This window comes from Gobio gobio (assembly GCF_949357685.1).
Source record: "Gobio gobio genome assembly, chromosome: 12".
Lineage (NCBI taxonomy): Eukaryota > Metazoa > Chordata > Actinopteri > Cypriniformes > Gobionidae > Gobio > Gobio gobio.
In genome coordinates, this window is record NC_137105.1 from 37,836,115 (window position 1) to 37,862,262 (window position 26,148).

At 39.3% G+C, this 26,148-nt stretch overlaps 1 protein-coding gene across 3 annotated transcripts in view; it reads left to right on the forward strand.

Moving 5' to 3' along the window:
* dnm3a (dynamin 3a) overlaps positions 1-26,148 on the forward strand; it is a 66,993-nt gene that overhangs the window by 1,072 nt on the left and 39,773 nt on the right. For all 3 annotated transcript variants that reach the window (XR_013817641.1, XM_079831425.1, XM_079831426.1), the window contains exons 3-11: positions 16,284-16,357; positions 19,498-19,647; positions 20,213-20,416; positions 20,526-20,624; positions 22,696-22,856; positions 22,992-23,134; positions 23,348-23,483; positions 23,580-23,647; positions 23,783-23,921. Coding sequence is in view for 2 of the 3 variants with exons in the window: in XM_079831425.1 (XP_079687551.1) it covers positions 16,284-16,357; positions 19,498-19,647; positions 20,213-20,416; positions 20,526-20,624; positions 22,696-22,856; positions 22,992-23,134; positions 23,348-23,483; positions 23,580-23,647; positions 23,783-23,921 (1,174 nt within the window). In the remaining variant the exon portion in view is untranslated. The remainder of the gene's footprint in view (positions 1-16,283; positions 16,358-19,497; positions 19,648-20,212; positions 20,417-20,525; positions 20,625-22,695; positions 22,857-22,991; positions 23,135-23,347; positions 23,484-23,579; positions 23,648-23,782; positions 23,922-26,148) is intronic.

A 26,148-nucleotide genomic window follows, 5' to 3' on the forward strand; every position in this document is an offset into this window, starting at 1 on the left:
CCAAAAATCTCAAAATCAACTGATTAATCGGCTATGATGTTGAATTGAGTCACTTTTCGGCAGATGCACTGTAGTGTATAGCTGAAGCAGGTGCAGATGGTCATGCTCTCATCTGTAGTCGGGAGCAGTCACTACCTCTTCCTCCATCTGTCTAATGGCCTGCCAAGTCCGTGAGCCATGAATCTGAAGATTGACTACATTTTCTCTGGACTATACAGATCATGAGAACAAGGTGGTGATTAGAGAATTTAAGACCATATTTTTAAGATTATTTTTCTTTCTGAATCTGATAGTTTGGTCCCTTGTTTTTTAAAGGTGGTCATTTCAAAAGGGATACCATTTATTTTATTAATCTCTTGAGTTAAAACAGCTTGATGTACTATCTGGTTTCTTCTGCCACCCTCTGAATTTTAAAACATGGTCATAAAAAAAACAAAACAACAAAATTAAGTTAGGGTTAGTTCACCCAAAAATGAAATTTCTGTCATTAAATACTCACCCTCATATCGTTCCAAACCCGTAAGACCTTTGTTCATCTTGGGAACACAAATTAAGATATTTTGGATGAAATCCGAGAAGTTTCTGAACCATCTATGGGCAGCAAGGAACCGATTCAGACAGTGTAAATATGCTTTCAGTTGAGGCGAATGAAATCTGGTTTCACGTTAGTTTCACGCGCACCGCCGCAGCACACACACATACACACACACACAAACAGCTCTGGTCTGGACACGAGAACGCAGAGCGGATCATATGCGCAAGTCGGCGCATACAACAAAACATATCGGACCATTTGAATTCTACACAGAATGCTGTTCAAAGCGATATGGAGAAGATTATGGTGATAAATGGTTAGAGATTAGGAGGAAACTGTGGCTTTACCAAACAGAAAGGCTCAAGTCAAACTGTGATATTAGTAAAACGCTGGCTGCTTACAGCTGGAGCCGTTTCAGGGGAAATTACGTCAACACATCGAATAATGCTGTGCGTTTCAAGGCAATTCAGTGGGCATTTAAAATAGTCCATGTGACTCCAGTGGTCCAACCTTAATTTTATGAAGCGACGATAATACTTTTTGTGCGCAAAAAAAAGACTTTATTCAACAATCTCTTCTATTCAATGTCAGTCTCCTACGCTATTCACATAGTAAAAACAGTACAGCGATTCCAGGTTCTACGTCAGATTATTGGCCAACTCCTGCATGCGTCAGCATCACACGCATCCGTCGTGGTGCTCACCTGTACAGCGTCAGCCAATGGTAATTCTGCATTCTGCCATAGCGCTATGAAAGCGCTGTACTGTGTTTACTTTGTCAGCAGTGTAGGAGACCGACACAGACGAGAAGAAATTGTTGAATGAAGTCGTTATTTTTGGGGGGGTTTTGCACACAAAAAGTATGCATATGCATCGTCGCTTCATAACATTAAGGTTGAACCACTGGAGTCACATGGACTATTTTAACAATGTCTTTACTACCTTTCTGGGCCTTGAAAGTTGCAATGACGTTGCTGCCTATGGATGGTTCAGAAAACTCTCTGATTTCATCAAAAATATCTTAATTTGTGTTCCGAAGATGAACGAAGGTCTTATGGGTTTGGAACGATATGAGGGTGAATAATTAATGACACAATTTTCATTTTATGGGTGAACTAACCCTTTAACTGAGTGTATACACACACACACACACACACACACACACACACACACACACACACACACACACACACACACACACACACACACACACACACACACACACACACACACACACACACACACACACACACACACACACACACACACACACACACACACACACACACACACACACACACACCCTATTGTTCAAAAGTTCTGGGTCATGTTTCTTTTCATTTATTCCTTCTATTCATCGCACAGCAAAGAATCCTTAACAAAATGCAAAAATTCCCTCAAATATATTAATCTGCACAACTGTTTTCAACATTGATAAAATAATAATAAATGTTTCTTAAACACCAAATCAGAAAATTCAGCTTTGCCATTACAGGAATAAATTACATTTTAAAATATATTACATTTGATTAAATAATTTCAGCCTTAGTGAGCATAAGAACGTCCTTCAAAAACAAAAAAATATCTCAGACCCCAAACTATTATATAACCCTTTTAAGAGTCCCTGTAAGGCATACAGTTTCACGCCTTTAATCATCTTTTATTTTCCTTGTGCAAGAGAACCTCACAGGATCTTCTCTTTGCACGCTGGTTTCCGGATGGAAAGACTGGGCCTGTCCAACAGGAAGCTGTGATTGTTAGTGAAAGCTATTGTTTGCTCAGTGCATATCAGTTTGGTGAGCTGAAGGGAATATAGCCTGCTTAAGATAAGTGTGTCTGACTGATACAGGCTTCTTGCTTATCTGAGAGGGAGGCGCTCAAGCATTCTGATCATCGTCCTAAAATCTCAGTGTGTGAGGCTTAATGCTCTCAGGCAGTTTACTCTGTTTTTATAGACAGGTTGTTATTTTTTAATGACTCTTATATTCTGTATAGCAACTGTTATGTTGTATAAAACATGTGTTGACCCAAGATTTTGTGTTCAATTGGAACAATCACATACTGTATGTCAAAATTCATACATCCCTGAAAGTGCATGTTCCTCTTTTCAAAAATTATTTAAAAAAAAGTAAAGAATGCTTTTGAAAAGTGAAAGCTGCACTAAATGATGATGATGACTACACACTTGATGAAACATGATGGCATCTATATTCCTTGTGTCACTGCATTATGCTACAGCTCCTTTTATGATAATGTAAACAGCCACAAATATGTGGAATACATGTGACTACATTCTTAGACCACCCTTAGATCATGCTTAAAGTCAGCACGAAATGAAAATTCACCCTAAAAATGCATGTCATGGATCTTATTGTGAATGAATCATCCACGTATACGTTTCTTTTTGAAAATGACTGACTTCTCTCTGGTAATGTATGCAGACCTTCTCTAATAATTTAGTATGCTTAAACCCCGTCCCTCCACAATCAACTGCAAGCTCATATTCATTTTTGAGTGCAATACCCACATCTCAAAGGAAATTCCCTGGGATTCAAACCCATGACCTTGGCATTTCTAGCGCCGTGCTCTACTGTTTGAGTTAGAGGAATGCTACAAAATCACAGTTTACATTTATGCATTTGGCAGACAGTTTTATCCCATGTGACTTACACAGAATTTAAAGTGCCATTTTAAAGATTCCTAATTTTGTTTTGGAAGTCTACAACAGGTTTACATGCACCCATGGTCAAAAAATACTTACATTTTCTGATAATGTACATTGTACAAAACCTAATTTCTCAAAGAGTCTGAAAACGGTTTGTTCGAACAGTCTCTCTAAACCCCTACTCTCAGTGCTGGTCCTAGACTTCTGGGGGCCTTAAGCAAAATTTTGTCCAGGAGCCCCTGTTAGTGCGTTCATAAACCCCCCCAAATGACCCCAACCCCCTTAATCTGTTCTTTCAGAGCAGTTTCACTGTCAACCAACAACAGTGAGAAGAAATGCTCAGTAATACAATAAAACATTAAAAACAACAGGATAAATCAAAGAGGAAAAAGATATGCTTGAATTGAACAATTAAGCCTACTACTAATAAAATCCTACAATACAGAAATTGAATAAAGTTATCAAATATAAAAAAGTAAAATAAATAAAACATTGCATAGTCTTCACGGTATGATTTAAATATACATTGATTCTTATTAAAGTTATTAATGTTATTCAGTGAAGAGCAGTGAATGATTCTCTCATTTTTCTTGTTTGATTAACATTAAATAACAGAGAGAGCAGCGGGTTTGTTATGGCTCATTTCCACAGAGCGGTGCGGTATATGGTTCGGTGTAGAACGATTCGGGACCATAAATCCTGATCCGGTTTGCGTTTCCACCGGTTAGGCGTGGTGTAGCAATCAACAGCATTCTCGCACAAAGAGGAAAGCGACACAGTAAACAACAATGGACGACATACAGCGGATCTTGTTCTTGCTTCTCTGCATGTGGTTGTTGTCACAAGAAGACGACACGCTTTGTTTGAGCCAAGGCTGCAGGCTCCAAGGAATAACAGCCGAAAAAGCACACGCAAGTGACGATTCTCTGTCAACCAATCAACGTTCTGCAGTGAGTCTAACTCCACCCTTTAGTAACAACTTCTGTGCTAGGTACACTAACGGAAGGTTGGCAAAAAAGTGGTACGTTACGGTTCGGAGTTAGGGTACCATTCACAACTTCTGATAATGGAAACTGCAAAAAATGTGTACTGTACTGAACTGTGCTGAACCGTGCCGCTCGGTGGAAACGAGCCATTAGGCTGCTGTCACTTTAAAACCAAATGCACAGACCTAATTCATAGTTTTCAGTCACATGACTGTCACAGAGCCCTGGAGGGCAAAACAGCCATAGACCTGCAGCACAAGCCTGTCAATTAAAAAGAATATGTGAACAAGATTCAAGTTTTGGGCACTTGTGATCCATATACAGCACCTGCTGCAGTATTTCAATCACTAAAAACAGCAGGACGTTTTTAAAATGCTTAACGTGAAAAACACTTATAGGGTGAGTTGCACCAATAAGGATTAAATTAAGCAAAGTTGAACCCTAATCAAGGATGATATGGGTTTTATTTTAAATTGAGTTGTGTTGCACCACTTAATTTTAAACACAGATTTACAATGCAGAAAGACTGATCGGGATGAACCGACGCCAGGCTAAAGAATCCTTATTAGCGCATAATAATGTACTAACAGTGACAATAAAAGATTAAATTCAGTTTACACATTTTTGATGATGCATACTATATGGCGAGTAGATGAGCCAAGAATAATATGAACGTAACACAATTTCTTTATAATGGTTTTCGATGGGAAAAATTAATATTCTTGTGTTGCATTAATATTCTATGTTCATTTGCTTGCCTGTACAAAGTATGCAACATCAATAAGATGTATATTGAATTTGGTATTTTAATATCACAGTCTTGCTACATTAAAACGTACTACAAACCTGGTAAAAATTACTGTCGGGCAATGGAGGATACCCTTGTTTGTCCCTCCAGGTGGGTGTTCCTATAATGGTGTGACGTCACGTGAAAACTATGAATACACTGACAAGCATTTGATTTTGAAGTTGGAAAAAAGTCCCCAAGACAGACATTTTGACATATTTTTGTATGTATTTGTCCGAAGCACAAAGTAGCCTGTACTTGTCCGTGTATCTCTTCATATCAGATCGTGCAGACAGAAAACCACCTGTTAAACAGCGTATCTTTCGCAGCTCAGTATACTTTTACACATGACGTTATAGGATTCGACTGATTTGGATGTTATGTATGGTGACACCGCACCGCTTTAAAGGAAATCGTTGGAAGCCAAAAGCAAAAACTAAAACACAGCAATAAATCACTCTTGAGAGCAAGGGGGCCCCCTAGTGGTTCGGTATTTTGCGTACAGGGAAGACCGGCACTGCCTACTCTGCTCTGATTGGTCAGACAGCCCAGTCTGTTGTGACCAAGCCTGTGGCACTCCTGTCAGAAACTGAAGCCTCCGCGCTTCGATTGCCCCCAGGTGGTTGGTCCCAGTATAGCTCATAACCCCCGCCCCTCCGTGTTTTCTAATGGACATGAGACAAACTAAACAATCAAATTACACTTCAAATTATTTTTCCCAAAAGTTGGTTTCTGTCATTGTAGGCAGTTTTTATCACAATGATTTTATTTCAAGTGTTCCTATTTTTAAATAAGTTTGGTTTTAGTTAGTTATTTGATGCTATAAAAACGGGGGGTGTGTTGCCATGATTGACAGCTGAGATTGAGAGCTTTTCTTAGTGAAGTTGTCACTGAATTTCTACATTTCCATAACTGTTTATTTCACACCAACATAATGAATTGTTCTGCATCTGTGAGAGTGTGGGTGGGCTTTTGATATCGTATCTCTACTTCCTGCTCTCTACCGCGCAGATTCCGGTCCTGAGATTACTACAGCGCAGACTCGGTCCCAAATCTGCGTAAGATGTCAGCGCCATATTTGGACCTCCGGAGGCTTCGGTTACTTCAGCGGATGCCAATGAAGGCACTGTCCATATTTTTGGATTGTCTATGGTTGTGACTGGTCTACCGCTTACAGCGCATGTCGGAAACCAAACGCCTATTACCATATCTGAATTTCAGCTCCAGAGGCTTTCTTAGCACTTAAAGGGTTAGTTTACCCAAAAATCAAAATTCTGTCATTAATTACTTACCCTCATGTCGTTCGACACCCGTCAGACCTCCGTTCGTCTTCGGAACACAAATGAAGATATTTTAGTTGAAATGTGATGGCTCTGAAAGGCCTCCATTGGCACAATGGCACGGTACACTCTCAAGACCCTTAAAAGGTACTAAAGACGTCGTTACAAAGTCCATCTCACTACAGTGGTTCTAAAATAACTTTATGGGCGAGAATAGTTTTTGTGCGCAAAAAAACCCTAAATAACGACCTATATAGTGATGACGATTTCAAAACACGGCCTCATGAAGCTTCGAAGCGTTATGAATCAGTGAGTCGAATCATGATTCGGATCGCGTGTCAAACCGCCAAACTGCTGAAATTTGGCGATCCAAACTGCTCATTCGTCTTGAGAGTGTACCGTGCATTGTGCCAATGGAGGCCTTTCAGAGCCATCAGATTTCAACTAAAATATCTTCATTTGTGTTCCGAAGACGAACGGAGGTCTTACGGGTGTCGAACGACATGAGGGTAAGTAATTAATGACAGAATTTTCATTTTTGGGTGAACTAACCCTTTAATACACATTACCGTCGGTTTTACTGTATCAATTCCAGCGCGAGTCCTCATCCTTTTGAAGTGCATGCAAAGTGGATTTGCAGCGCTGAAAACAGTGTTTTCTCGAAATGTCAACAGCATGAACCAAACTCTTCCAGGCCTCAGCTAAAACTGGCGTGTTTGAAGGCGGGCCAAAGTAGACATTGTTCACAGGCAGCCAATGAATACCATAGGCTGGCACTATATAAATGTGTTACATATTTAAATAGGTATGTAACAGGAAGTGAGACTCATTTTGGCACTTCAGAATCGATTCTTTCTTTTACAAGACAATAACTTTATTTGTTGAGCACTTTGATCTTTAAAACTTTTTCAGAACTATTACATTTACAAATAGCAATATATTACACGACATGAAAGGTAATATTGAAAAAGCAGGGGCACTTTAATTTATTCAATTCTATCTTGCATTCCATAGGAATCAAACACATCCCTCAAATCAAAATCATGTTTCTCTATGCTTCAGAACACCTGACCATATAATAAGTTATGTAGAGTCCGCCTCTGTTCTTTTAATGTAATTTGATCAACTGAAATACTGTTGCAAATGGTTTTCATTTATGCACCAGAATGAACTTATGCGTTGCAGTCATATGATGGCCTACTAAGAGCTCATGCACAGCAAATAATGAGTATGTATCCATAGCAATGGGTTATATATGAATGGAGAGCACTGCACCCTCAGCCATCTGTGATCTCAGTATCACTGCCAGTCAGTGGAACACCAGAGATGCCTGGAGAAATGGGTTAGTGAAATTAGATCTCACTGATAGGAGCGTAGTGCTTTGGTTTAGTAGAGGATGTAGTTGATTTTTACATGACTAGTAGATGAAATGCCAAAATGCAGAAATAAAATTTTGCTGATGTATTTGAAATCTTTTTTTTTTTTTTTTTTTGAGGAATTTCCCAGGGACAGACACTGGTTTACATTACATTTGCATTTATAAATTTAGCAGCTTTAAAAAAAGCAACATACAAATGAGCAACACTAAAACACAAGCAAATTACCCAGAGGAGAACATAAATGTAACGCAAGAAGTGCAGCAATACAACGTTTGGAATAGATATATAAGGAATAGAGCTAAATTATTTATTCATTCAAAGTTATTAGTTCACACATAAACTAAAATTCTGTCATCAATTACTGACCATCATGTTGACTTTCTCACCTGTAAAACTTCAAAACACAAATATTTAATTATATTTTAATGAAACCTGAGATTTCTGTCCCTCTGCTGACACATCAAAAAGTTTATAAAGAGTATTAAAGACATTGTAAAAGTACTCATATGAATTGAATGGTTTAATCCAAGTCTTTTGAAGAGGCACAATGGGCCCTATCATACACCCGGCACAATGTGGCAGACATGACGACGCAAGTGTTTTTTGCTAGTTTCAGTTATCATTTTCACGTCCAGCGCCACGTTGTTTAAATAGCAAATGCACTCGCGCACATCGCCCATGGACTTGCTGGTCTGAAAACGAGGTGTGTTCAGGCACATTGTTGCCGTGTTGCTATTTTGAGGCAACTGAAAACGACTGCGCCATTGACCAACAAAAACCTGGTCCAAAGTCAATGCCGCAGTATTTTTTTAGTTATTTAAAGGGCGCATTAGTAATATGCGCATATAGGCGGGTGCACAACGCGCGTACACTCAACAGGTATTACACAGCTTATTACACAAATAGGGACATTTTTAAATATTAAAAATAAAAGGATTGCTCTGGAGATGCGTCCAGTCTTTCAGCTCGCAAATTCCACCATGTAAATAGCGAATCCGTCATGGTGCAGGTGCAACTGGCTTTTGAAGGGAATGGGAGATGAGACACTGATTGGTTTACTGCACGTTACGCCTAAAACACACCCATGAATCATTAAGAGACTAGGTACAACCCTTTTGGACCATGCGCAGACCGCATTTTCTATCACTAAACGCGTCCTAAATGCGCTTCAGACTATGCGCTTAGATCGTTAATATAGGGCCCAATAATTTTATATCATGCATAAAGCACATCAAATATGGTCAACAGAAGCTCAACCGTACTTGCTTGATGCAAACCTCATTGGTTCTTGCACGTAAAGCAAGTACATTTCAGCTTCCATTTTAAGTATCAAAGTTTTGGTGGAATAGACTTTCAATACATGGACAGAAATATCTTGGGTGTCATTAAAAATATCTTTATTTGTGTTTCGAAGATGAATGAAAGTCATACAGGTTTGGAACAACAGGGTGAGTAAATGATGACAGAAGAGAATGATGACACTATTCAGTAGGCATAAATGAAAGCCTAGTCATTGCCAAATACCCTTGATTGGTTTTGTCTTGCACCCATATGACTTTATTTGTCTTGCACAGTAGGAACAACGACATGATGCTCCTTTCCATATTATGAAATGGAGGCCAGTACAAAAGAACTACAACAAAAAGCTCCATAAAAGTATATATATGAAAACCTACGTACATATGGCATTTGGTTGTATGGACTAATTTTACGGTGCTTTTTGTCAGTTTTGGAGCTTAACAGAATAATGACAGAATGTTAATTTTTGCTTGAGCTAGTGCTTTAATCAATCTTGAAATGCTCAGTTGAACACCCGCTAAAAATATATAATGTATAATGTAAATATTAATACTATGTTACACAGGCAGTGCTCAATTCAGTAATGCATGCTGGGTACTGGTGGAGGGACAGGGTGAAATAAGCAGATAGTGAAGGAGAAAGGGATGACATGGGGGAGAAGACGAAGCTGGAGCAGTTGAGTCAAGAGGGGCTTTGTTAAGGGGTTAGAAAGTGGAGGTCAAGGGTAATTGGCTAGGAATGTAAAGGACATTGTTGAAGAAGAGTGAGCCATGTGTCAAACACACAGATGAGTCACTGCCTATGTGAAAGTTCAAGCTAAATACTGCTGGCTGGCTTGCTAGTTCATGTACTGAAGTTTCATGACTAAAATATGAATATATGATGGCAAGTTTTTGTGCCATTTAGTGGTTTAGAGAAAAATAAAATCAAAAGCGCCTTTAGCCCTGTTGTACCCTACATTGGGGCTTTAAAGGACAACTCCAGTGAAAAATGAACCTAGGGGTAATTAACACATGGTTACCGAGTAGATCGTTATCTGGGATGCGTTTTCATGAAAATCGAATGTAAAGAGTTTTATCTCTAAAAACAGATTAGCTTATAACGCGAGTAAATGGGGCACATTACGCGTATACAGACAGGATGCATCTTGGAAAACAGTCTCGACGAGTCGAGCCACGAACGCTGTGCAAAGCTGCGATAATTCCTATCGACCTGCTCACTTAGCACAGCGTTCGTGGCTCGACTCGTCGAGACTGTTTTCCAAGATGGCTCCTGTCTGTATACGCGTAATGTTCTGTCTTTATAAAGTATCTTCTTATTAAACTGTTTGTACACTTACAAAGTTCTCAATGCTTCGTTTTGCATGTAGGGACCCTCATTATGCTACCGTGTTAGTGTGAGGCTATTTTGAGCCTTGTTAGTGGTATTAACTAGTGATTTAATCTTACTTATCCTGTGCCCCATTTACTCGTGTTATAAGCTAATCTGTTTTTAGAGATAAAACTCTTTACATTCGATTTTCATGAAAATGCATCCCAGAGAACGATCTACTCGGTAACAATGTGTTAATTACCCCTAGGTTCTTTTTTCACCAGAGTTGTCCTTTAAGGCCCCAATGTAGGGTACAACGGGGCTAAAGGCACCTTTGATTTTATTTTTCCTCTAAACCACTAGATGGCACAAAAACTTGCTGCAGCACTTTCAAAAACATCCGCTTTTCAAGATGCATGTGGAAATTGTTCTGATCTTTGACGCGATTGAGGGCAACAACGCAAAGTTGATTCTGCGCTAATTTGATCTAATATTTGATGGTAGATGGTAAATATCATTTATTAAGTTGGGTGTCCATCTTGGAGATAATACCCATATTTATAATGAAACAATCACTACTGTGAATCTACACTAAACAAAATTATAAACGCAACACTTTTGTTTAAATCTGTGTTAGTGAGCACTTCTCCTTTGCCTAGATAATCCATCCACCTCACAGGTGTGGCATATCAAGATGCTGATAAGACTGCATGATTATACCACAATAAAAGGCCACCCTAAAGTGTGCAGTTTTACTGTACTTTACTGTGGGTTTGTCCGAAAACCAGTCAGTATCTGGTGTGACCACCATTTGTCTCACGCAGTGCAACACATCTCCTTCGCATAGAGTTGATCAGGTTGTTGATTGTGGCCTGTGGAATGTTGGTCCACTCCTCTTCAATGTGTCAGGGTTCTGTCACTTCTGTCTAGTTTATTCATGGTTTTGTGACAGAGCCCTGACACTCCTGTATTGTTTGTCTTGTCTTGTGTGAGCGCGCAGCTTTGAGCATGCTCAGGCTGCATGCTCTTCTGTCCTTGTGTTTTGTGTGCGGGCGTGGTGTTCGGATCCCAGCACTTCGGTCTAGTTTGGGTTTCAGTTTTGTGTTGGGATTCGGACATTCATGCTCCGCGTGTTTGTTTTGTCATGTGAGCGTGTGCTCTTCTGTCTGTGTTGTGTTCTGTGTAGCACACGGTTCATGTTTACATCGGCCGTGTGCTTTCATGTTTTGTCTTATGTTGTGTAGCACGTGGTTGGTGTTTTTCACTGGCTACGTGCTACGTCATGTTGTCATGTTGTCATGTTTTGTGTGAACATGCAGCTGGTGAGTTCTCATTAGCTGCATGTTCATGTCATGTTTGGTGTGAGCACATGTCTTGTTAAGTGTTTCTTTGTGCCATGTGCTCGTGTCCATTGTCTAACCCTGCCCACCTTGTTTCCTGATTATTGGTTCATTTTCCCCACCTGTCTTCCCTCGTTACCCTCTTTTGTTTGTTCCCTATTTAATCTCCTAGTGTTTGCAGTCCAGTGCTGAATCGTCGTCGAATGTACCTCTTGTTTCCCTGCTCCTGTCAAGTCATGCCAAGCCAAGTAAAGTCAAGTCAAGTCTGTTTTTCCCCCTCGGGGTAGTTTTGTTTTGTCTTGTTTTAGTTTTATTTTTATCATTAAAAGCCCATATTTTCTCTGCATCTGAGTCCTCGCCTCATCCCTTCACCAACCCTGACAGAACGATTCAGCCAAAATGAGGACTCAGCAGAAGAAGGGCTCACCCCATCCACCAGCCTCCACTGTCTCCAGCCCTCTCTACCAGCACATGCTCCAGTTCAGGGCCTTGAGCTCCCTTCACCAAGAGGGGGCTGATCTAAGAAGGTTTGCCCTGGAATTCAGCAGCGCTGCTGAGGGTCTGGGGTTCAACGACGCTGCTCTCAAGGACCTTTTCAACTACGCCCTTGATGAGCCCCGTGACTGGTGGGTTATGAGAGCGCTGGATCACCTGACATTTGGGGAATTTGTGGAGTTTCTCTTTCACCAGGTGACTAAGTCAGCCATTGATGCTGCAGCTCCTCCAGCGGCGGCTGTCAGCACTGCAGCTCCCCCAGAGGCGGCAGTCAGTGGAAGCCCCAGCCCTCCGATGACCCGGAAACGGAGTAGGAGGAGGAAAAAGAACCGGCCCGACTCAACTGTCTCCAATCCAGTGGGGGCAACACACCCTGCAGGTTTGCCCATGTTGTGTGTGTCCGCTGCAGGTTTGCAAGAGTTGGCCGAAGACTCTGCAGCATCCACAGAGGCGGCTGTAGACACTGCAGCGCCCCCGGAGGCAGCCGAAGAGGCTGCAGCTTCCCCAGAGGCGGCCGTAGAAGCTGCAGCACCCCCAGAGGCGGCCGTAGAAGCTGCAGCACCCCCAGAGGCGGCCGTAGAAGCTGCAGCACCCCCAGAGGCGTCCGTCAGCACTGCAGTTCCCCCAGAGATGGCCGAAGAGGCTGCAGCTCCCCCGGAGGTGGTAAGCACCCGACCACCGCCTCGTTCTCGGAGGAGGGGGAGGAGGAGGAGGAAGAAGGCTTCCTCCATCCTACATGGCCCAGAGGCCATCCCAGAGCTTGCTGCCGGCCCAGAGGCGCCACCCAGGCGTCTTGCCCTGCCCGAGCCACCCAGGCGTCTTGCCCTGCCCGAGCCACCCAGGCGTCTTGCCCTGCCCGAGCCACCCAGGCGTCTTGCCCTGCCCGAGCCACCCAGGCGTCTTGCCCTGCCCGAGCCACCCAGGCGTCTTGCCCTGCCCGAGCCACCCAGGCGTCTTGCCCTGCCCGAGCCACCCAGGCGTCTTGCCCTGCCCGAGCCACCCAGGCGTCTTGCGCTGCCCGCACCACCCATTCGCCTTGCCCTGCCAGCCACAGCCCCTGACCCGAGGCCGGTGAGGTCTCCGGCCCCTGATCAATGTCTGGTATTGACTCTGTCTCCTGTCCTGCTGCCGGTCATGCCTCTGGCTCCCGTCCTGATTCCTGTGAGGGGCCCAGTCAGCCTTCCAGACCCGCCAGAGCCCGCCTGGCCCGTCCGTCCGGCACCACCCTGGCCTTCAGCCAGGACTCCTGAACCACTGGTGGCTGCCTGGTCCATCCCTCCAGCACCACCCTGGCCTTCAGCCAGGACTCCTGACCCGCTGGAGCCTGCATGGTCCGTCCCTCCAGCACCACCCTGGTTGTCTGCAGGGGCTCTTGATTGGCCGGAGCCACCCTGGTCTGTCCCTCCAGCTCCGCCCTGGTCTTCTGCTGGGGTTCCAGGCCTGCCTGAGCCTCCCTGGCTCAACCCACCCGTCCCTCCCTGGTCCACGCTGGAGACTCTCTGGACTGTCCTGCTGGCTCTGACTTGGCTCCCCTCCCTCCCTCCCCTCTTTGTCTCTGTGTTTTGATTTTCCTGTCTTGTGTTTCGTCTGTGTTTCTGTCGTGTTATCTTGTTCCTGTCTTGTTTTTGGTGTCCCTCGTTAGGGACGCCAGGTGGCGTCCCTTTTGATGGGGGGTAGTGTCAGGGTTCTGTCACTTCTGTCTAGTTTATTCATGGTTTTGTGACAGAGCCCTGACACTCCTGTATTGTTTGTCTTGTCTTGTGTGAGCGCGCAGCTTTGAGCATGCTCAGGCTGCGTGCTCTTCTGTCCTTGTGTTTTGTGTGCGGGCGTGGTGTTCGGATCCCAGCACTTCGGTCTAGTTTGGGTTTCAGTTTTGTGTTGGGATTCGGACATTCATGCTCCGCGTGTTTGTTTTGTCATGTGAGCGTGTGCTCTTCTGTCTGTGTTGTGTTCTGTGTAGCACACGGTTCATGTTTACATCGGCCGTGTGCTTTCATGTTTTGTCTTATGTTGTGTAGCACGTGGTTGGTGTTTTTCACTGGCTACGTGCTACGTCATGTTGTCATGTTTTGTGTGAACATGCAGCTGGTGAGTTCTCATTAGCTGCATGTTCATGTCATGTTTGGTGTGAGCACATGTCTTGTTAAGTGTTTCTTTGTGCCATGTGCTCGTGTCCATTGTCTAACCCTGCCCACCTTGTTTCCTGATTATTGGTTCATTTTCCCCACCTGTCTTCCCTCGTTACCCTCTTTTGTTTGTTCCCTATTTAATCTCCTAGTGTTTGCAGTCCAGTGCTGAATCGTCGTCGAATGTACCTCTTGTTTCCCTGCTCCTGTCAAGTCATGCCAAGCCAAGTAAAGTCAAGTCAAGTCTGTTTTTCCCCCTCGGGGTAGTTTTGTTTTGTCTTGTTTTAGTTTTATTTTTATCATTAAAAGCCCATATTTTCTCTGCATCTGAGTCCTCGCCTCATCCCTTCACCAACCCTGACACAATGGCTGTGCGAAGTTCCATTATCCTGAAGTCAGTGGAATTTTAGTACCTAAAATAAGGTCTGTGGTGAACACAAGCTCAAGATAATGTCACTTTTATACATAAAAACATAAAATACATCAATAATACTCTCGGTAATAGCTTAATGATGGTGATTTTGAAGTCATGTGACCATGGTTCGTTTATAGTCTTCATTTAGATTTTTGCATCTGACAATTGTATTTAAAGGGATAGTTCACCCATAAATGTAATCATTTTGTAATCATTTACTCACTCTCATTTTGTTCCAAACCTGGATGAGTTTCTTTGTTATACGTAAAAGATATTTAGAGTAATGTTGGTAACCAGACAGTTGAAGGTAGCCATTGACTTCCATAGTATTTTTATTCCTATGGAAGTCAATGGGTGCCGTCAACTGTCTGGTTACCAGCATTCTTCAAAATATCTTCTTTTGTGTTCAACAGAAGAAAGAAACTCATACAGGTTTGGAACAACTTGAGGGTGAGTAAATGATGACAGAATTTTTATTTTGGCTGAACTTTTAGGTCTTAAAATTAATAAAAGCTCTGTTCATTTGTGAAGATTATCATGTTAAACAAAATGTTTAAGAATCTTTTGGTTTTTTTTTTGGTCACAGAGCCAATAATCCAAATCTGCACCAATCCAAAAGCCAATGGAAAAATCCTATTGGGTTTTTGTTGAGGGAACCAGGGTGATGTTAACTTCCGGATTGGCCTACAAAAATACATCATCACTGCAGAACTCTACGCTATTCAATGAAGCACTCTATGTTAGTTCTACCTGCAGTCTGCCCTCCTCCCTGAATGCCTTTAACTAGGTCTAATCCAGTGGGACTTCCCCTCTATTTTGGGAAATAGTTCTGTTTTAGATCCACACACACCCTATTTCCACTATCATCTTTATCATGCATAGAGACTCCATCTCAAGCCTGGGAATTATCAGACCAAATGGAAAACACATTTTCCATAGAAAAGTCAAACTTTCCCCATCATTGTATTGTTGCCTCTTTCGAAATAGATTGGATGAAAAACAAAAATCTAAATTGTTTCCAAGACAAACAGGTCCACACCATTGAATCCGCCGCAAGCTGAAAACAGAGCTACAATGGTGTTGACACTTTTTTGGGGTAAACAAACTAAGATTTGGCTTATTTAGATATATCACTGCACTTTAAACAGGGGTAGGAGGTATTTTAACATCACCCATAAAGAATATCAGTGATCCAGCTGCAGTTCCTCTACTGGACTGTTTTATTTATAGTGTGCACTCATGTAATCTGCACATATGGTGAAAATGAACTGGGTTGGATTATGAATTGAATACTTTCTGGTTATTTAAAGCTAAATTATCCCACAACTCACGTGTAAATGTGCAGGCCAGTACAAGTTGTATGAAAACGTGCCATAAATATCAGAGTATATGAGGGTCGTGAAGGGTGTGAGGAGGTGGGACGAGGTTTATGGTTTCACTGTAAAACTGGACTAGTCTAAGTATGCAAGAGTCTCTGGCACTGTGCCTCAGACAGGGACTCTGTCAGTGTGTCATGTGGGGGATCAAGTGTTATGTGTAGTTTTTTTTTCTTTTTTTCTGGAAGGAGAATTGTATCTGGCTTGGACAAGGATTTGTCTGCCTATTGTATACGTTTACTGATATGTGACATTGTTTTTTGACATAATGATCAATGCTGTATTCTCAGAGATTTCCTGCCTAGAGGCTCAGGAATTGTTACAAGGAGACCACTTGTCCTTCAACTCATCAGTTCAACTTCAGGTATGAGTGATACTCACATACACACACACATTTTTTTTTTAAATGCACTAAAAGTGGTACTCGATGCCGACTTATTGTAGCGTAACCATTCACTCATATACCTAATCTTCAGACCAAATCTGCAAAACTGCAAACACATTATATGCTTTACACTCAGTTTGCATTTGTAAAACAAACTTTTTGAAAAATGCAAAACACATTTCTCTACATTACACATCACTCAAAGCTAACTGGTGTTTCATTTAGAAAACACTGTCATTTAAATGCCACAATAATTTCCCGATTACCTACAACCAAAAAAATGTGTATAAAACCGTAAGTTTTGAGAAACAAATATTTTTTGACCCTTGCATTTCTGTTTATTTTGTAAACACACTGAATATGAACACAAGTCGAGTCACCTTTATTTGTGTAGCACTTTACACAATACAGATTGTTTCAAAGCAGCTTCACAATAGTAATACATTCAAATTCTGCTGTCAAGCAGCTCTAAACAAGCCAATAGTGTCATTATACAGCTCAAGTCAATTCAGTGTGAATTCAGTTCTATAATAACTGTAAAGTTTATCAATTGTGCATACATACTGTACATACAGTCTATTTGTTCTATTAAAAAGTCCTGTATTCCACTTCAGACTGAACAAGCAAAATACACAAGATAATAGTGTTTTACATGTTTCAAATCTGTTTGGCGTGTATATGGCCAATCATTTGATGTCTGTTTGTAGAGTTATAACGCAAAAAACAATTTTTTTTTGCTTTTGAAAAAAAATGCTTTTGCAAGAGATGTGTGACGTTTTGCATCTTGGGGGATGTTTTGTGGTTTTGTGTGTAGAGTTTTAAGAAACGCAGCCATAGTTTCAGAAATTGTGTGTAAGCAATTTTAAAAAACTCTAAATCATTCAAAAACCAAAAAAAAAATTTAATAAATGATGAATGCTCAAAAGATGTTCTACATCTTGGACATTACAATTATTTAAATGTATGCATCCTTATAGTAAACCCAATTTACACGTTTCAAAAATGAGAACATTTGAATGTGATGAGCTCGTAATCACAAGTGGGATCATCAAGTGGGAAGTAGGACATTTCTGATAGCACGTGAAGGCAGCTATAGTTCCTGCATGTGTTCTGTTCATTGTCCGGTATTGTCTGTGCACAAGCACACTGTTTTGTATGTTGGCTGTTATTTTGGAGTTATATATTAAACCTTGTAGTATATTTTCATCATCTCCGTCTTCGCTGAATTAAGCGTTACAACTATGGGGCTGTACCAATTAAAGGAAATTAGTATCAACAAAATCTATCTTACCATTTATCAGAAACTATTTATTGCAATTGCCTAAATGTTATGAGATTAATGTTCTAAATACTGTATAACATTTTGAATATAGAAATATGAAATGTTGGGGAAAATTAAATGATACGATTAAATATTAAACTAAAACCGCGAGTAGGTGGCATCAAGTCATAATAAGTGAATCATAGAATCATAGAATTCAATTGATTCTTTCAAATCGGATGATTCATTCATGTCCACTGACTTTATGAATGAGGTCATTAAATCATTGACTCAATTTGTTCAAAAATATTGAAACATTCCACAGAGAAACACACAGTGTTGCTTGGAGATGCAACTTTCCTGCTTAGTTTGGAACTATTTTCGTTGACAAAATAGAGCAAAAATGGTTAAAATTGACAACGCTGTGTCTAAAAATGGTCAATTCATATCAATATATAAGTTGATTAATTGCTGTGCGCAAACAAATATTATATATATATAATATATATATATATATATATATATATATATATATATATATAATGTTTGTATATATAGTAGTAGTCGTAGTATATATATATATATATATATATATATATATATATATATATATATATATGTATATATATATATATATATATATATATATATATATATATATATATATATATATATATATATATATATATATATATGTATATATATATATATATATGTATATATATATATATGTATATATATATATATATATATATATATGTATATATATATATATATATATATATATGTATATATATATATATATATATATATATATATATATATATATATATTCATTTATATAAAAAAACACCCATAAAAAGGTATCACCCATAAAAAGGAGATATCACAGATAAAAAGCACAGATTTTTATAATAATATTTTTACAATAAATCCTTAGACCTTTCTAAAGATTTTTAGTCAAAGGCTGTCTGCATATTAACAGGTAACTCAGTAGTTTTTTTGTGAAATAAGTTTTCTGTAAAATATAAATATTGTTATTATTATTATTATTAGTAGTAGTAGTAGTAGTCGTAGTAGTATATTGTTATATTTATTCTTAAATACTCTATTATTAATAATGAAAATGTTATTGTAATAGTAATATTTCTTATTTTGTTAAATATTTTTATTTAGCAATAATAATAATCATAATAATAATTATTAGTCATATTAATATATAAACACAAAATGTTATATGCACACACTTTTCATTTGTAAAAAAAATAATTAAAAAAAATCGCATTTAAATTGCAAATCACAATTTAAACCAGAATAATCGCACAATTAGATATTTTCCCCAAAGCCCTAACACAATACGATAAATATGAAAAAAAAATTGCACACATAGACAATTTGCCTACTTCAATGGGTTTATAAGGTCTAATCATAGAAAAGGGGTTAAAATTTGTTCTGATAGTTTTGAACATTTTAATATGTCGATAAACTTGAATTGGGATTTCAATATTACACCTACAAATTTACAATAATTAACTTTCTATATTTGATTTTAATTTATCAAATTCCTTTTGGTAATAATATTCTATACAGGTTAATTTTTTAATCCGTCCTAGTCTGAATCTTTAGTTTCCACCTCTACTTTGAAAAAAGAGCCGATATTGTGGTAAATGGAGCATGTGTGCACTGAGCACTAGAGGGCAGTGTCTCCTGTGTTAAGATTAAAATCAGTCAGTATGTGGAGAGTGGAGAACAGTCAGATCTTCGAATTTCATGAATTACAAACTGTTGAGCTGTCCGTTCCCTGAGGCGCTATCATCTTCTACTTTCTCTAATTCGTACTTTCCATTCCTCACCACAGAGCATGCAGAGTTTCTGCACTGTAAAGGAAAGAAGTTTACAGACTTTGATGATGTCCGACGGGAGATTGAAGCAGAGACAGACAGAATCACAGGAACAAATAAGGGCATATCCTCCATTGCCATCAACCTTCGTGTCTACTCTCCAAATGGTATTACTGTCAGAAAACAATATGATGAAAGAATGAAATATGCTCAACAAGGCTGCATTTATTTTCATCAAAAACACAAACAATTATAATATTGTGAAATATTATTACGATTTGAATGAACTGTTTTCTATTTTAATATATTTTACAATGTAATGTATTGCTGTCATGGCAAAGCTGAATTTCCAGCAGCTCAAGAAACAATTAATTATTAGCATTGTTGAAAATAGTTGTGCTGCTTAATATTTTTGTGGAGACCGTGATACATTTTTTTCTGGATTCTTAGATGAATAGAAAGTTCAAAAGAAGAGTATTTAAAAAAAAAAATAGAAATCTTTTGTTACATTATAAATGTCTTTACTTCTTGATTAAACTTTTACAGTTTAATGTGTACTTGCTGAATAGTAGTATGAATTTATTTAATTAAAAAACACTAGTAAAGGTATATTTGCTCTCGTTTTAATGTTGTTCATGTCTCTGAGAGATCTCATTTAGATTTTTTTTTCTTTACTAGAAGTATCTCTGACCAAATATCTCTGCCTTTGTTTTTCTCATTTTCTTTCTGCAGTTTTGAACTTGACTCTGATAGATCTTCCAGGCATAACTAAAGTACCAGTGGGAGATCAGCCTCCTGATATTGAATACCAGATCAGAGACATGATCATGCAGTTCATCTGTAGAGAGAATTGTCTCATCCTTGCTGTCACACCCGCTAACATGGATCTGGCTAACTCCGATGCTCTTAAACTGGCCAAAGACGTGGATCCGCAGGGTGAGTGGGAAAGAACAGTTATGGTTCATATCTGTCTTCAGTTATATCCCCTTTTGGCCTACTCACATCATCATAATGTTTTTCCTTCTTGTTTTTCTTTTCCTGTAAGGTCATCGCACCATCGGTGTGATCACTAAGCTGGATCTGACGGACAAGGGCACAGATGTCAGGGACGTGCTGGAGAACAGGTTACTGCCACTACGCCGAGGTACAGCACACATGTAGAAATGTGCTGTCAGTAGAGGCCCGTGCAGTTTGGTCTAAGACCTGGGCCACTGCCAAGCAAGTCTGCTGAAGGCTATAGTGGCTAAAACAGGGCCAGGTGCAGAGTCTTCATGCTTCCTGCTGCTGCCTTAATGCATTAGACACACAGAAGTCCAGGCATGGAGGAGGGTTAACTTAAGACACTCTAGAAATCCTATTCGTTATTCATTTATGCAGATTGGATACAGTCTGACTTGTTGGGTCACAACACTGCCGAACAAGAAATCACATTTTCCCACCTCAAGTCTAAAGTTCTAGAGATTTTCTTTTCTCCATAACAGAGCTGAGCTTTGGCTTTGGCAGTGGTTCTCAACCTTTTTGACTCCAAGGCCCCCTCATTGTCCACAACAATATTCAGAGTCCTCCTCAACAACAATATTCAAAGTTTTCTTTGGTACATCCACTGTCCTATTTTATTTTCAAAACTTTTTTTTTTCAATTACTACATTAAATTAAATACAAATATAAAATTACTAAAGTTTAAAATAAAGAACTAAAACAATTATAATTAAAATAATTAGATTTCAGAAATCCAGAAGTTTTAGGAGTTGAATGTCCTTCAGGCATCCCACTCTTTTTAGCATTGAATTTAAATGACTCTTACATGACAGTTGTTCGTGAATTACTGAAGAAGGTTTAAGGACAAGGGCATAAAAAAAAAAAATTACTTACAATTTCTGGCCAATAAAATATTTTAGAGATTAAGAGATACTTTATACATATATAGGCAAAACTAGGAAAATAGATTATCTTTATAAAAAGTGCCCATGGTGTTTTAAGATTTTATTAATTGACATGGCTTTTCTAGGTCTAGAAATCACACGTTTAAAATTAAGCTACCGCAGGTTTTCCAGGAACATGTTCTTAAAAGAAGAAAAAAGTTGTTGAGGGTGTGAATTATGATAACATCTTATTAACATCTAATCTGAGGTGAAAATCAAGTTTTTATTGTTTATGTGGTGTTTTTAATATGCTTTAAGACAAACCATGTGCAAATTCATAAGTCAACACCATAGCAGAGTGTTTTCTCCATAAAACTGCAGTGAACCGAAGCAACACGGTTTGAAATCACAGTTGTTCTCTACGTCACAAATGCCATCATAACCAATCATGTCAATGTGCGTGCAGGCTTTAGCATATCATTACTATGCTGCGAAGCAGGGGAGTTTCAAGAGAAGCCAGGTTATCCCGGTATATTTTTTTCTCTATATAAAAAATGTGGTACATTTAGCAGCAGGTGAATTATGTATATGATGGATATTCCGATGTTATGATGAACTTCATGTTTTTCTCCAATGATGTTTTAAGTTGTTCAAAGCGTTTCTAAGGATGCTGATTTTTAGAACGCAGACTGAGATGGCAAATGGGAACAAGGTTTGTGTAACATTAACACATTATTAGCTGTTTGATAACGTAGTCAAGCAAAAGGCTAATCATATTAATTTCCTTAATGTGTCCGACGTTGTAAGTTATACATAAAACGCATTACCATTCTAATACATCGACTTGTTGACGAGCCTGTATAATTCAATCTACCACTTCTTCTTCTGAATCAGTTTCAAACCTATATGGCTGAATTAAACCAGTATTTCCACTTGCTCATTTGAATATTCATGGACTTACATTCAAGCTATTTTAAGGCATGAAAAAAAGCTTCACAGGAAAAAACATTTAAATATGCCATTTTGGCGATAAAAAAAAAAGAGTTTTAATGGATACAATTATTGACTAGAGGGGGACTTTACTGTTTAGTTGTTTTAGCATATTTCAAAGCTTGTTTTGTCTAATTTCTAATTCATTTTAAGGCCCCCTTGAGAGTTTGAAATGTCACAGTATAATAGGATTGAAAGAAGTGCAGGGACAAATTCTCAAATTCAAAAGCATTTTAGAAAAAAATCATCACATGATATTATAAGTGTGATGTTTTAGTTTCATTAAAACATAATTGTTTAAAAATATTTTTTCAAAGAATCTGAAATAAAGGAAATGTTCCCCTTCTACTGTTGTGGCTACAGGTTATATTGGTGTGGTAAACCGTAGTCAGAAGGACGTAGAGGGGAAAAAGGACATCAGTGCAGCTCTGGCTGCAGAGAGACGGTTCGTCAAGTCACATCCTGCATACCGACACATGGCAGATTGCATGGGCACTCCATACTTACAGAGGCTCCTCAACCAGGTGACAAGAGAATGATACTACACACAACATTACAAGAAGTATCACATGTACGAAATACATAAGAGCCCACAGATGATAGCTTTAATTGTATTTCTTCTCTTTTCTCACTCCTAAACCCCTCTCATGTCTCCCTAGCAACTTATCAACCACATCCGTGACACATTACCAGCGTTACGTAGTCAACTACAGACTCAGCTTCTCTCACTGGATAAAGAGGCAGAAGAGTACAAGTATTTGAACCCAGATGACCCCTCACGGAAGACCAAGACCTTAATGCAGTGGGTTCACACATACACAAACTCACTCTAATTCAGAGAATAAATACACATGCACATATAAACGCAAACAAACACGGACACAAACACACTAGTCTTTTCCATATTGCAATAAACAAGACTTTTTTTTTACTGCCTAAGCACAAACACATTGTAGGTAAGACCGGAAGTGAAGAGGCCACACACACAAACACATACTGTTCGTTTGTTGTCCAGGCTGATACAGCACTTTGGGCTGGATTTTGAGAAGCGGATTGAGGGATCTGGGGATCAGGTGGACACAGTGGAGCTTTCAGGAGGAGCCAAAATCAACCGTGTCTTTCATGAACGTTTTCCCTTTGAGCTGGTTAAGGTAATTCGTTAAATTTGAATTGATCTTTAATACAGTAAATACTTAAATGGCATTCAGAGCTCATGCTGATGTCCTGTTTATGTTGCACTATATCAGATGGAGTTTGATGAGAAAGAATTACGAAGGGAGATCAGTTACGCTATTAAAAACATCCATGGCATCAGGTATGTGTCACAAACATATATTAACTGATTTACAAGGGCACTCGGTTTTTATTCATTTTTATTCATATTCAAAACCCAAGTTCATATTATGTTTTCTCCCCATACATCATTTTCTCTCCCCTCTTGCTGATCCAGGACAGGACTGTTCACACCCGATATGGCCTTTGAAGCCATAGTGAAGAAACAGATTGTGAAACTTAAAGGACCGTGCCTCAAGTGTGTAGACATGGTGATCCAGGAGCTCATCAACACAGTACAACAATGTACCAACAAGGTACAACATAATCTTATACTGAGTGAATGGATGTACATAGACATATTACACAAACCACATACACATATACAAACTTTCGGCATATAGTGTATCACGGTACCACGCTTGAATTCACTGAGCTCCTGAGAGCGACCCATTCTTTCACAAATGTTTGTAGAAGCAGTCTGCATGCCTAGGTGCTTGATTTTATACACATGTGGCCATGGAAGTGATTGGAACTAGAGTTTAGATTCTCTGCCCGAGCCTGAGCCCGAACTTGACCCGCGGGCCAGGTCAGGCCGATATTTCCCGGCACTGTCCTCGGGTCGGGTCGGGCTACGCTCTTGATCAAGCATTTGTGTTTTTTTAATCATTACTTTATTAGCCTAATTGGGTGGGCAGAAAGCTATGCCATAATCAGATTTTTATTTTATTTTATCAAAGTAAGAACTAGTACTAAAACTAAGAATCAAATGTGTACAAAGTTGCACAAGTCAGGATTAGTCTAAAAATGCGTGTTAAACTCAAAGCACATGCAGTGATGAAGCGCAGCATTCTGAACAGAATCGCTGAGACGCCAGTCATTAGCTGCTTGCGTGAACACTGCGCATTGCTTAACTAGCCTATTTCTTTTCTTTTCGAATTGTTTCGTTTAAAATTGGACATTCTATACACATATTTCTCATGTCTGTGAGGCAAGTAGCCTGCTGAGTTTCGTTTTATTTATGAGATGCGCTCCAGTTCATGTGCAATGAAAGTGATCGCTCCTGCGCCTTCATGTCACGATTATAGTCTGCTATAGCCTATTTGCTTCTTATTTATTAAATCCAGGCAATTGGCTGGCAAAACCTTGATTAAAATTAAGATACAATTTATACAATACGAAATTCACTTTAAAGAAAGACTTTCTGCAAAACAAAACTTAATATTAAACAAAATATTATAATCACCAAAATAATTTCTGACCCACTCGCGTCTTTGCACTTTTCATAATCAGATGAAATTTAAAAATAATATTATAATATTTAAACATAAATATGAAACAAAATACATTGTTTAATGGCTACAACAAGTATAGTAGGCTACAGTACAGATAAATGTCATGTCTGAGCGGGATTTGAGTGAACGTAATTTTACCGGTGAGCGGTTCGTGAGTGGAGCGTGCTGGCATAGAGTGGATTATTGAGCTGAGCGTCACACCGGTCCCCATCGCTCATTACAGGCTTGTTCTCTTCAGAACGCCCATGTATTAAAAAATGGTCGGGTTTAAATTAGGCTCGGGCTCATAATTTCAGTTAATGTGTCGGGCCGGGTCGGGTCGATTTTCTCTCATTAACTCTCATTAAGTTACTATTAAAGTTAGTAATTCCCTGCTAACGTACAAACCGACTAACTATAACTAACTGTTCTCATGCAACAGTGTAGGTCAGAAACACGAAGGTCTACATTTCAGTGCATCTCTCCATATTAAACTGATTAAATGTGAATTTATGTAATCTTACCCTGCGGTACATGAACAGTGTTGATCCTGGATGTTGTCATCTGCGATCGTAACAAGAGGCTCCTGTTTGCATTGAGATCTGTAAACCATCGCTTCCAAATTAATCTCTCACCATATTTATTTTATTCCCATTTTATTTCTGTGAGTTTAGATATGTTTAAGGTCTGCATTATCTGTCTTATAAGGAGGACTCCTATTTTGATGGGTATTATAGTCTCCGGGTAGTGAAAGGGAGAGCTCGCACGCAGTTTATCGGAGTTGTTTTGCAGATACAAAGTTCACCAGTTAACTGCACCCCCGAAAAGGCATAAGGTCTGTGTATATGTTTGTTTACTGTGAGTGTTTTTGTGTAATTTGCTGTGTATGTTAATGGTAATGCCACGGAGAGAGGGCTAGAGAGAGAGAGTTTGTGAATGAGACGTTTATGCGCGATTATGCTTTGTTTGTTCAGCTCTTACGATGATTTTTTGAGTGAAAAACGATGTAATAAACTTCATAAACCATCTGTAAAGTTTGGCCATCATTCGGACGGGGTATACGCTACATTCTGTGTCCAAAAACATCTTGGGATAAGGTTTTCACACTGACAGCTGTACATTGTAAGATATAGCAACTCCGTTTGTTTGTCCGAGTTAGCAACAGTAACTAACCAAAAGGTCAATTGGAACACCTGAATTCAATGATTTGGGGGGTTGTCCCAAAACTTTTGGCAATGTAGGCCCCGTCAATACCGTATCAGCGTTTCAC